General features: G+C 36.3%; 2 protein-coding genes across 2 annotated transcripts in view; one reads left to right on the plus strand and one right to left on the minus strand.

The window, feature by feature from the left end:
* Positions 1 to 2862, plus strand: part of LOC107039247 (transmembrane protein 205) — a 12103-nt gene extending 9241 nt beyond the window's left edge. The window contains exons 2-3 of the mRNA XM_015258768.1: positions 1755 to 1948; positions 2353 to 2862. Coding sequence (XP_015114254.1) covers positions 1755 to 1948; positions 2353 to 2804 — 646 coding nt within the window. The 3' untranslated portion in view covers positions 2805 to 2862. The remainder of the gene's footprint in view (positions 1 to 1754; positions 1949 to 2352) is intronic.
* Positions 2863 to 7168: 4306 nt separating this feature from the next.
* LOC107039271 (DDB1- and CUL4-associated factor 7) lies at positions 7169 to 11796 on the minus strand. Its single transcript, XM_015258795.2, has 4 exons — positions 11207 to 11796; positions 9518 to 10070; positions 8304 to 8562; positions 7169 to 7900 (listed from the first exon to the last, which is right to left on the minus strand). Exons 1-3 carry the CDS (start codon positions 11457 to 11459, stop codon positions 8328 to 8330), a joined length of 1041 nt encoding a protein of 346 aa, XP_015114281.1. The 5' UTR covers positions 11460 to 11796; the 3' UTR covers positions 7169 to 7900; positions 8304 to 8327.
* Positions 11797 to 12825: the final 1029 nt, after the last annotated feature.

Below are 12825 nucleotides of genomic sequence, written 5' to 3' on the forward strand. Positions count from 1 at the left end.
TTTGAGACTTTCAAATTCGAACCAAACAAATTCTTTTCTGGCAATTTTCAACTAGCGATTTTGTTGGCCCAAACAAGACTTGTTTAACAACGTGTTTATTTTTCTCTCAGTGTACATCCCAATTATCTTTCAATTCTGAGAGTCATATTGAGCGTTCAGTCCATGTAATTGCCGTTTCGTGAAACAGCGCGTTAGCCCGAACAGTCGGAATCAATTAGTCATTGGCGAATGCTGACAGGTGATCTCGAAGGGTGAGTGGGGGCGCAGTGAAGTAATTTGGAAAGGCAGATGAACGCGAAAAAAGTGAGAAGTGTTCGGCAAAAAAGGAGATCCAGTTTGGGCGGTCGGCGAAGATTTATCGCTTCCTTGAATCGAAGCGCCCAAGGGACTGCGAATGATTTGTAGCTCTTGCCCGGGGAATATCGTAGGGCCGAAAATACATTTTGCACTTCACATTTTACATTTTACAACCTTTAGTATCATAAGAGCCTGGATCACACCAAATTTCAACTTGCTATCTCCATTTTTTCTCAAGTTACCGCGCGTAAAAAATTTTTCTATCGAACTCGCGGGTTTGTTCAGTGAACAACAAACGCTCTGCGCCCAATTGCCTGATCTAATTCTCCCTCAACAGTAAAATCAAACGAATCCATTTTCCCATAAGTCAATCAACTTCTGACGACGTCCAAGTGGACATTAAAATTGAGAGCAACCGTCGCATAAAATAAACACGAGAGGATCGGCAAATGTCTTGTGTTAACAAGAACTGCAACACCAGCACCTCTTGACGCACGAAAAAATTTAGTAGAAAAACCTATCGAATTCGTTAGAAAATTCTATTGAATTTCTATTAAACTTTCTATTAGTTTTTGACTGATTCTATTGACATGTTCAATAGAAAAAATTCAATAGAAAAAGTCAACAGAATTCGATTTTTCTGTATAACTTATTCTTTTCACATATTTTCTATAGAATTTGCTCGACTCAAATTTTCCAAGTTTTTTTCATTCCATTTTTCTCTTCTTCTCATCAAGAAAATCAAACGAAATAACTTGAAAAATTTGAGCCGAGGAAATTCTATAGAAAATATCTCAATAGAATATGTTATATAGAAAAATTGAATTCTATTGACTTTTTCTACTGAATATTCAATAGAAAAAGTTAACAGAATTCGATTTTTCTATATAACTTATTCTTTTCACATATTTTCTATAGAATTTGCTCAACTCAAATTTTCCAAGTTTTTTTCATTCTATTTTTCTCTTCTTCTCATCAAGAAAATCAAACGAAATAACTTGGAAAATTTGAGCCGAGGAAATTCTATAGAAAATATCTCAATAGAATAAGTTATATAGAAAAATTGAATTCTATTGACTTTTTCCACAGAATATTTTCTATTGAACATTTCAATAGAATCGGCCAAAAACTAACAGAACAGTTCAATAGAAATTCAACAGAATTTTCTCACGAATTCGATAGGTTTTTCTATTAATTTTTTTCGTCCGTGTTGTCCCTCAAATTTTCACATGACCGTTAATGTTTATTCGCAACTTATCGAGAATAACTCGTGAGAGTGGCTTTCGTCATTAGCCGAGCCCTGAGGAGGCGGTCTTGAGCTGCCGCCAGAGGCTCGTACCGTAGTTTACGAAAATAAAATCATGTGAATGGAGAAACGTCAGGAGCATCATTGACAATGAATCATGGCGTTTATTCGGAAATTACCTAATAGCTATTATTTTCTCGTTTGACTCCAGGATTCTCTTCCAGACAACTCAGCCGGCTCACGTGATCATGATAGCTGCAGTTTTGTGTGTGATATCAGCACTTGTGCCCACTTCAGATAGAATCAACAGTCGAGGACAGCCACGAGCGAGAATCATGTCCTTAATCTACTTAACGTCTTTCGCTTTGCATTTTGGGGCGCAAATTTGGATGACTTTTGTTTCTGGTGAATATCAATTCATTAAATGTTTTAATACAGCCCTGGATTTTTTCTCCAGGTTTCTGAGAGTCTGTTGAAGACTGTTCAGATCATTCGGAAACAAATGGGAAATTGCTTTCGTCATCGCATAGTCAACATCTTTTTGCTGATAAACTAGCAAATTACCTCCGAGTGAAATTTCTGAGACGATGGATCTTAAATTGAATTCAATGATTCATTGAGTTCTCATAATATCACTTATCAGTTATTATCACTTTTGTTTGTTTTTCTCTCAGTGTACATATATAGCAATACAAATAGTTTGTAAATAACCCACTGCAGCTTAATGCCGAAAAAAAATTAAATAAACCTCGTTTTTTCCTTGTGTCCACTACAATAATCTTCAACATCTCAATTTTCCCTGATTCCAGGTCTCTCCCTGTACTTCGCCCTGCCCCGCCACAGCTTCGGGGAGGTTCAGCGTGTCCTCTTCCCCCGATACTTCACGATAAACGCCTGCCTGAGCTTCACCACCCTCCTAATTTTCGCGAAACACCACTCGGGGCGCATCTGGGAATCGGAAATCACAGTGCAACTGGCAGGGATGACCACCGCCTTCTTCATCGAGCTCCTGGTCCGCCTGTACCTCACCCCACCCCTCATCAGTCTGATGTCGCAGAAGACTCTGATCGAGCGCGCTGCGGGGGTGGGTAATGAGGTGGGTAAGCACAATCCGGGGAGTCTCAAGCACTGTCCCCACTACTTGAAGCTCCACGGGGCCTTTCGGAAGGCCCACATGTTCATCGCCATGGGAAACATCATGACCATGGTCTGCACCGTCCTCCACCTTCACTACATCTCCAGCAAATTATGTGTCTTATAGAAAGATCGGAAATACAACCGTTTAATAGCGAAACGGTAAACCGGTTTAAGTCGACTCAACTCTTCGCTGAGTTTTCTACGAATATCTCCGAATCTAAGAGAAACAGCGAAATACTCGTCACGACCTTTTTTGTAGCTCTCAATTCGCTCTACGAAAAAGATTTTCACAAAAAAATTGCTATCTCCCTCGGGTTCCGAGATATTCATTAAAAACTGACCGTTCTGCATCGACGTAAAAAGGGTTACCGCTTTGCATTCGATTCGGTGATTTTATTGAATCGGAGGATTATTTTTGTCATGTAAATAGTTGAACTTCCATCGAAGCTTTATGACTCGTCACAGGGCAAGAGCATTGGCGCAAATTTTATTTTAGTTAAGGTATTTGAGATCTGTGGAATTTTTATTTGAAAATTGAAGGTAATTCTGGCACTTGGGGAAATTTAATTGGACTCTCAGTGGATTCGCGGGGTTCAAGCTGGGGCTAATCTTCTGTTTATTGTTGTTTGGGCATTCTTGACTGGTTAGGGAATCGTTAGTTCTAGTCAAGAGAGTAATTTAAAATTAACTTCTAATTGATGGAAGGGAAAAAGTGAATCGATTTTATTTGACTATTGGTTATCAGAATTTTTTCGTTGTATTGGAGATAAAAAATTCAGACGAATCTTGTTTGCAGAAATTTCCTGGGCTAAAGTTCTGGTATCACCATTAGATTTCGAAATATTTTCTAAAATGTGAATTGTAAAACGAAATAAGTCAATTTTATTTGACGTTTTCGTGAAATGTGAGGAAATCTACTGCAGATGGCACATATTTTATTCATTTTTCGCAGCCCTGAAAATTATCAGCAAAAGAGATTTGCCATTTTTTTCTCGTGAAATGACTCACTCTCAAGATAATTAAGAAAATGTGATAAATCGACTCATTTCATCAATTCGCGCGTGAATTCTCCTCTAGTCCCACAAGATAATTAACGATTGGATAAGGTAGCGATTATGAATTGATCATCACTTTTTTCAAAATGCCAGAAATATTTGGTGGAACATTTCGGAAATTTCCTTTCAACTGCTTTTTCATCTGTGAAAAATCCTAGCTGTCAGTGGATGTGAGAAATTGAGTGATTTCAATCCCTACATTATTGATTTTGCGATGCGTCATGTCAAATATATGAAAATAAAAAGTGTTGGAAAAATTTTGGAGGAGGATTTTCACGTTATAAACGGCTGTAGTGGGGAGTTTATACACCAATTTTTTTTTCTCAGTCATTCTACTAAAAATTCAGGTAAAAACCGGAATTTTGTCTCGAATTTTTTTTCTGTGGTTAACTGCATCTGAAGATTAACTTTTTTTAAAAATTTCTTCGGATCCACTCATCTCCCCCACGAATGTTAAAAATTCATAGACAGTCCTTTCACTAAATATAAAAGTACAGATTTTTTTTCAATTTTTTGGATACCATAAGAGAGTCAATTTTTTTAATGGAAAGAACGAACAATAGAGTGAAAGAAACTTAGTAAATTCATTCAAAGAAACTTAGTAAATTCATTCAAAAATTCTACTGATTTTTTCGATGAAGGTTTCTAAAGTTTGAAACGGACGGTCCAAAATACGTAAAAAATGAAATTTTCAGAATGATTCTAGGCATCAAACTCTCTCGCTTTTTCCTGCACTAAAAAATTTATTTGAAAAATTCAGGTAAAAACCAGAATTTTGTCTCGAATTTTTTTTCTGCGGTTAACTGCATTTGAAGATTAACTTTTTTTCAAAATTTCTTCGGATCCACTCATCTCCCCCAGAAATGTTAAAAATTCATAGACAGTTTCACTAAACATAAACGTACAGATTTTTTTTCAATTTTTTTGATACCATAAGAGTCGATTTTTTTAATGGAAAAAACGAACAATAGAGTGAAAGAAACTTAGTAAATTCATTCAAAGAAACTTAGTAAATTCATTCAAAAATTCTACTGATTTTTTCTATGAAGGTTTCTAAAGTTTGAAACGGACGGTCCAAAATACGTAAAAAATGAAATTTTCAGAATGATTCTAGGCACCAAACTCTCTCACTTTTTCCTCCACTAAAAAATTTATTTGAAAAATTCAGGTAAAAACCAGAATTTTGTCTCGAATTTTTTTTCTGCGGTTAACTGCACCTGAAGATTAACTTTTTTCAAAATTTCTTCGGATCCACTCATCTCCCCCACAAATGTTAAAAATTCATAGACAGTTTCACTAAACATAAAAGTACAGATTTTTTTTCAATTTTTTGGATACCATAAGAGAGTCGATTTTTTTAATGGAAAACACGAACAATAGAGTGAAAGAAACGTAAATTCATGTCGAGGAATTCCCATGGAAAAGTCTCAATGGAAAAAATTATATAGGAAAAATTCAACTGATTTTTTCTATGAAAGTTTCTAAAGTTTGAAACGGACAGTCCAAAATACGTAAAAAATGAAATTTTCAGAATGATTCTAGGCATCAAACTCTCTCGCTTTTTCCTGCACTAAAAATTTTATTTGAAAAATTCAGGTAAAAACCGGAATTTTGTCTCGAACTTTTTTTCTGCGGTTAACTGCACCTGAAATTTATTTTCAACACGAATGATGAAAAAATCTGAAAAAATTCATAGACAGTCCTTCCACTAAATATAAAAATACAGATTTTTTTCAATTTTTTGGGCACCATAAGAAAGAGTTGAGAGAGGATCCCCAAAATTTTCCATCAAATACTCCTTGAAAAAAGTGTTGTGACCGTTAATGCAGAAACAGATCTTCCGCCTGTCCTCACCTTGATGATCAATGATCTTGCATCATTTTATTCCAAGCAGTCAGTATTATCTACTGGATGTGAACGCTTATCGGCGTTCGTAGACTCTCGTAGTATCGTGAAATGACGCTGTGCATTGTTAAGGGGGATACGTCTCTTAAATTTCACCGACATATCCCCTCGATCCTCATTGACAAGGCCTTGATACGGCTTTTTTAAATTGTTAGGCTCTAGGATAAATTTTGGGAGACTTGCTCTGCATCAGAGTTGACGATTACTGATGGTTATTTATAGTATTAAAGGGGGACGACTGATTGGAATAGTCTTCTCACTCAGTTTCGATGGAACTTAGTCGATAGTCTCAATTAGTCCTCGATTATTATATTATAATTATTATTATTTGATGACTATATTATTTATAATACGCACTTGTCATTGGTCTATTGTACATAGAATCATCTGTCATTTTGGTAATTAGGAAAACTAGGAACGAAGGGAATTTTCATTGAGGATGTCCAAGTGGAACATTTCTTTTGAATGGAATTGGAAAAAAATGTCAAAACATGTTGAGACTTTCTGATGAAGTCATGACGACAAAATAGACTATTTCTTTTTTGTTTAATTGTCTTGGGAATGAATGGATCTATGAGGGATTGTTGGGAAATTTTTTTAGAGACAATTAAATTTCCAACGAAAAATGTCTCTTGACATTTTCTTTTAAAACCACTCAATATCGAGATTATACGTCTCATAAATCCACTTCCGCTTTTGTAAAATGATCTCGAGGACGAATAATTTTATGAGGATTTCGCAGAAAACGTTATTGTAGATAATTGAATTTCTAGGAAAGACGTCTTTTGACATTTTCCCTTGAAATCACTTATTTCACTTCTGTTTTGGTGTAATTATTTTCAAAACAAACGATTGTCAGAGGATTCTCAGCAAATGTTTTTCTAGAAAATTAAATTTTCAACAGAAAATTTCTTTTGATACTTCCCTCTAAAACCAATAATTATTAAGATTATTCAATGTTCACCAAAACGACAAAAAAATAGACTATTCTGTTAAGTTTCACAAATTCACTTCTGTTTTCATAAAATCTCGAGAATGAGTGATTTTATGAGGGATTTTCAAAGTGCAATTTTGTAGAAAATCAAATTTAAAACAAAAAAATTATTCCATGTCTAACAAGATAAGAAAATTGATTATTCTGCTACATTTTATACGTCCACTTCTGTACAATTATTTCGAGAAAGAGTGATTTTACCAAAAAACATCAGCAGAGATTTTTATGGAAATTTAATTCTCCAACGAAAAAGTCTCTCGACACTCTCCCTAAATCACAAATTTTCAAAATAAATAAATACTTAACAAGACGAAGTCTTTTCTGTAACGTTTCATAAATCCTCTAATTTTGTGTGATTGTCTCGAGTGACGCTTGTCACAAGAGACTTAAAAAAAAAAAATTCCCAATAAAAAATATTTCCCAACACTGTCCATGAAAAATAAAATTCTTCCGTTGAATACCCTCCAATCGAAAAAGCATTGTAAGACCATTTTTGTAAATTCCTCAGTGAATTTCGCCAACAATAATAAAAGATTATGACTTGATATTCATTTATTGCGTTGTTACGTCTCAAAAATTACTCTATCTACCCTTAATCTACGTTTACATTTAATCAACATATCAAATTTAATGAAAAAATACTGACATTGTGTTCAACCGAATCACCGGTATCTCAGATACCATCTATCAAAGGGGATAATTATTCGTATTAAACGTCTCATCATAAATTAAAATGGAAAGAAAGACGCGAAGAAAATATTAACATTATTTACAATTTTTTTTCTGTGACTCAATTTTGTTCGGTTTCTTCTGTCAGCTGAATCAATTAATTGATCAATCAATCACTTATTTGTTGAATTCATTCATCGATGAGTCTTGCTCTCATTAATTCTATGAAGTACGTTCATTTTTCATGTCACGATTAATTAATTAATTAATTAATTGTCTTAGTTGTAAATATGCGTTTTGGTATTGGAGAAAATTTGATCACGACGTTCCCATCGAAAGATTGTTCTCCTCGTTAAATAGAACAGAAAATCTTCTGAGGAAAATTTCTGCAGAGAAGTGCTCGATGGAAGATAAATAATTGAAAAAAAAATGAAAGATAAGGTTCACTCAAGTCCGCAAAACACTCACCGACGACGCATTATCACTGCTCGATTTGTATAAACGTTACACGTATAAACCTATCAGTCTATAGTTTACGATAGAAATGGTATTTTACAGGATCCAACAGTGTTCATGGTGGAAATCATCAATTGAGATCTGCAATTAAAGAGAAACAAAAGAAATTATCCAATTCGAAAGAATTTTCTCCAACTTAGAATGAATTTTTTTTGAATATCTATAGAATGAGATGACTAAATTTTTACAAAACACTTCTCATAGAGTTCCAATAAGAACTGGATAGAATTTTTAACTTGGAGAAAATGCTAGGTTTGTCTACTAATTTTTTTCAAAACAATTCGTTTCTGTTATTTCGATAAATTTCCTTTCAATATTCTATAAAAATCATTCGTGGCTGTCGAAAGTGGCACAATTGTTCTATCCAAATTTGGGTCTGACAAAAATTTCGTCATGTCGTTGACCTGTCGAAAAACTTTCACACATATTTATTTAAATTTTGGTAGTTGTAATCTTTGAACGAGCTAAAGATATTCGCAATTACCTCACAAATTAAGAATATTCGTAATTAAACTCGCAGTATTTCCGCAGCTTTATTGTAGCAAATGGCAATCCAGTCTGGTTGAGTGGCGCCCCACTGTATCTGATTGACTTCGCCCTCAGCGGCAGTATAAGCCAGGATGGGATCCTCGATGGCCCTTGGCATCTGCTGAATGTCCCAGATGAGCGCCTGGTGATCGTCCCCAGCTGTGCAGATGTGACAGGAGGAGTGCGGCGCCCAGGCGATGCCATTAACACTCGCCCTATACCAGTAACAATCAGACATTGCCAAAATAAACAGCAGAAAGTGGTCGATGATAAAAATGACATGACGAGATGACGAATTTGGAATAATTTCCACTTTACATCTAATTATGTCAATGATGAGTGGTTCTGGGAGAAAATGAGAAGATATTTTTCGGATTTTTAGACCATATTTAGTTATCCCAACACAAACAAGTGGGAAATTGCTCCTGTATTGCGTATAGTATAGTTATTTCTGCTAATAAATTAGCAATATGCATCCGAATGGTCATTTTACTCATTTTTTTCCATTGTATATTATTCATAGCCTATTTTATTTTCTTGAATTGCATTAATTTCTTTCCAACTAATTGTTTTCGATTTTCTACTCAATGGAATTCTATCATTTAAATTATTTTTATTATCCCTTTCTTACATATAACAGATTGTTTTTCTTTTATTCGTTTCTATTACTCCTCTCGTCACATTAAGTTGGCATTTACTTCAAGAGTTACATCTTTTATCCACGTTTCGCTATTTATATTTTCACCTGCGGATTTCTGATTTTCGAAAAATCCGAAATTTTGGAAAAATTTCACAGAAATCAAAATAACGATTATCGCTACCGCTTTCATCTTCGAACTCGGTCAAAAGGACATCCCAACGAATTTTTTAAGCCGTCATTCAATGAATTTAGAACATTTTTTTAGTTAGCGTGTTACAACTGAATTTTGAAAACATTCGAAAATTCAAAAAATGAATCAATGAATTAAATTTTAATTAATGGCGATGGGTAGGGCTTAGCAATACCTTAATTTAAGAAAAAAACTGATTCAATTCCATTGGTTCATTAGAAAAAGATGCATTTTCGGACTTTTTGGGTCATAATAGGTCGATATAACACAAAAAAATCCAAAACTCAAATTTGAACGATTCCAATGCTTCCATTCGTAAGCAATATTCCAGCATAATTACCTATGATTGTTCAGTCTGGCGACAGGAGTGCAGGGCACCCTGACATCGAGAATAATGACCTCGCAGGCGTCCATGGCAACAGTGGCAAGATAATTAGGATCCTGCTTATTCCAAGCGAGTCTCAGCAGGGGCGTGTGCTGAGGGTCTTCATAAATGATCGTGGAGTGCTCCAGGTGACGAAGATCGAACATCCTGACGGATCCGTCAGCCCCAACGGACGCAAACATGTCTCGCCCACCGCCTGCTCGACTGAACGCGATGTCATAGACCTCTTTGTCGTGGGCAATCAGCTGCGTCTTGACGTGCCCCGTCACCATGTTCACTCGCCCCAGCACTTGGCCAGTCTCCAATCCCCAGATTGTGCAGGTCGTGTCGATGCTGGATGTGCCGATCAAGTTGGGATCCACCTCGTTCCAATCGAAGGAAGTTAGAGGGGCGCAAAAATCTGAGTTTTTGTTGTTATTTAAAACGCATTCCAGACGAGTCTCGGGTTCTGCTGCTCGCCACACTCGAAGGTAGTCTCCGGATGTTGCGAGGAGGTCGGGAAAGAGCCCTGGGAGGATTATTTTGTGTGAATTAGTGGGCGATGCAGAGTATTTTAGCTGCGAAATTATTCGATAGAATCGGACAAAAACCGATAGACTAGGGAACTTGCATAAATTTTTTTCAATTTTCTAATCTCAAGTTTGAAACCTGGATAATTCATTTTGCATTCACAAACGGCTGAAATATTGCTCATTAATAAATAAATAAACGACTGATTTTCAATTAATTATCATGAGACATCTGGGCAATATTTCGTCACAATTTTCGCCGTTTAGCTATCCATATGTTACGAGGAATGTGTGAATAGGGGAATTAGAAAGAATTGAACCAAGTATTGTTATAGAAAAATCGAAATCTATTGACGTTTTCCTATCAAATATCTTATAGAATCAGCGCAGGAAAAAATAGAATTTTGACGAGAATTCCCTAGAATTTGAATAGAATCCCAATAGAATTTCTGGAGAATTTGCCAAGTTTTTCAATTGAATGTTGTCATATGTGCAAAACTGAGAGAAAAACGGCAAAGTTTTCAAACAAGTCTTGCTTGTGCCAAGAAAATGGTTTCTATAAAATTATCAACAAAGGATTTTTGTGCCAAATATGCGGAGAGTGCGCCGGAATGAAAAATTTGTGTCGCAAAAATAGATTTAGTAGCTCAAAAAAAATTGCATTCTCTGTACACTCAAAAAATGTCATTTCTAGCACTACTCCTTCGTTATTCGATACTCCCATACGTATTTTGCTCCCGAAAAATCTTTGTTTTATGCGGAACAAGGGATAGTAGTTTTTCGTTTCGGCTGTCTAATAATCACAGACAACAAATGAACCCTTAAATGAAACAATAATAATGATATGATAGCAATCTGGTAACTTAGGTATAAAATATTTGTTGATAAATTTTCCTCTGTATGAGATATTTTCATCCTGAAAAGGCACCGTCTGGTGTGAATTATCCGCCTCTTGAGCCAAATATTTCGTTGCTGTCGAAAGCAGAACAATTATTCATNCCAAACAAATTCTTTTTTAGCAATTTTGAACTAGCGATTTTGTTGGCCCAAACAAGACTTGTTTGATAACGTGTTTGTTTTTCTCTCAGTGTAGAATTCGTTGGGTTTTTACATGAAATTTTCATGTGCATGTTACCTTTGCTATCCGGAATCCACATGATTTTAGTCGTCGGATAAGGATGATCGAAAGTGCTCTTGGCACTGAACTCCGAGGTTTCCTCATCAAGAGAGACAATCTGGACTTTATTGTTGTACTCCTCCACAAAACTCCCGAGAGCGAGCCTGAACCTCTTGTCAGGTCTCACCGACCAGTTCATGCTGTAGAGAGGCCATGGAGCCTCATATTTGTATATTTCCTTGCGCTTCGGGGGAACACTGTGTAGGGCCATGATCCTCACGTTCACCAGGTCTCGATGGTTTGTTTACTGGTGGTATAAGTCAGCCCAGAGACAATCCCTCGAATTATCTCCACAAGTATCCACGATACAACGATCTTATCCCCTATTTCTCACTACTTTCATTGATCAATTACAGATATGCACTGGTTTATTGCACTAACGAAACGACTCGGGGGGGAATTTCAGTAGAAGCTAACCTTTAAACCTCGATTGTTGTTTTTCCTCCGGTATTTCCGAAATAATATTTCACTGAATGCATGGGTGGGCTCCGTTCATGCAATTTCTACTCTGCCGACACTGTTTGGCCGACTGCAAGGATGGTGGTGTTACGTTCCAAGCTGGTTCTCCGTTGAACAGATGGCGGGTCCAATGCCCGTGGAGGCGCTCGTTTTCACCAATATGGACGATTTTAGGCTTCCCATATACACGCTAACACAAGCCCAAATTGGGTTGCATACTGCTGTGTGCAGCCCAATATCCGCCATTCATAGGTGGCGTTTTGATATTCAGCGTTTCCAATACCAAAAAGGCTGTCTAATGTCTGTCCAAAAAGGTAACTTGTGTCTAGAAGTTACCTAGAAGTTAACTAAAAGTTATCGGTATGACTGCAAGATACCTTTTGGACGGACATTAGTCTGCCTTTTTGGTATACTTTCAGATATCTTTCGCAAGGGGTTTGAGCACTCTGCTCAAGTGCGGGAATTTTCGAATAAAAATAATTGAACACGAACACAATTTAATGAGATAATCCAATCCAAACGTTTATATGTACTTTTCAAACTTACAAGATATTTTACAACAACACTTTGGGTTTTTAAAACTTGAGAAGACGATAACCAGTTCTCTCGAACTTCTCGTATCCACGTATGGGGTAGCTCTGCGCTTACTCTTACTCTAAAAATTAATCTAGGCTCATCCCACAGAAAAGAGTAGGGGACCAATCGTGCCCTTGAATCCAGTCAACAGGGTTGGTCTAACACCCCCGCGATCGCTCGAGCTGGCCCAGCCCCAACTCTCGAGTCTACATGACTTGAACAAAGGGCCTTACATGTGGTTTTTAGAGAGAGACAGAAAATGCTTGAATTTCACCCGAAGAAAATAAACTGTCTCCAGGAAAAGGTTTTGCCTTCAATTGAAAGCCCGAGTTACCCCTGAAAAAAAAGGCGTTATCCCCCCTATTTCATTATTTCCAAAAAATTTTATCACCAATCGGTAGCAAATTGTTTGAAGATTTTTGCGAGTTAAGAAAAAATCGTCAATGCACTTCTATTATTGTGTAAATTAACAATTCCAATTTCAACTGAAAACCAGAGTTGATGACCAGATTTTGTAGCAGAGATGTCAGACAAGATATGAA

This window comes from Diachasma alloeum, unplaced genomic scaffold, assembly GCF_001412515.2.
Source record: "Diachasma alloeum isolate Michigan unplaced genomic scaffold, Dall2.0 Dall_scaffold_00295, whole genome shotgun sequence".
Classification (NCBI taxonomy): domain Eukaryota; kingdom Metazoa; phylum Arthropoda; class Insecta; order Hymenoptera; family Braconidae; genus Diachasma; species Diachasma alloeum.

Bases quoted from the DNA above. Each gene is read 5' to 3' on its own strand.
- LOC107039271 (XM_015258795.2), bottom strand. From the start codon at position 11,459: ATGGCCCTACACAGTGTTCCCCCGAAGCGCAAGGAAATATACAAATAT. The intron at 10,071-11,206 runs GTAACATGCACA...TAATCCTCCCAG, and splicing joins GTGGATTCCGGATAGCAAAG to GGCTCTTTCCCGACCTCCTC. The intron at 8,563-9,517 runs GTAATTATGCTG...TTACTGGTATAG, and splicing joins GCCAGACTGAACAATCATAG to GGCGAGTGTTAATGGCATCG.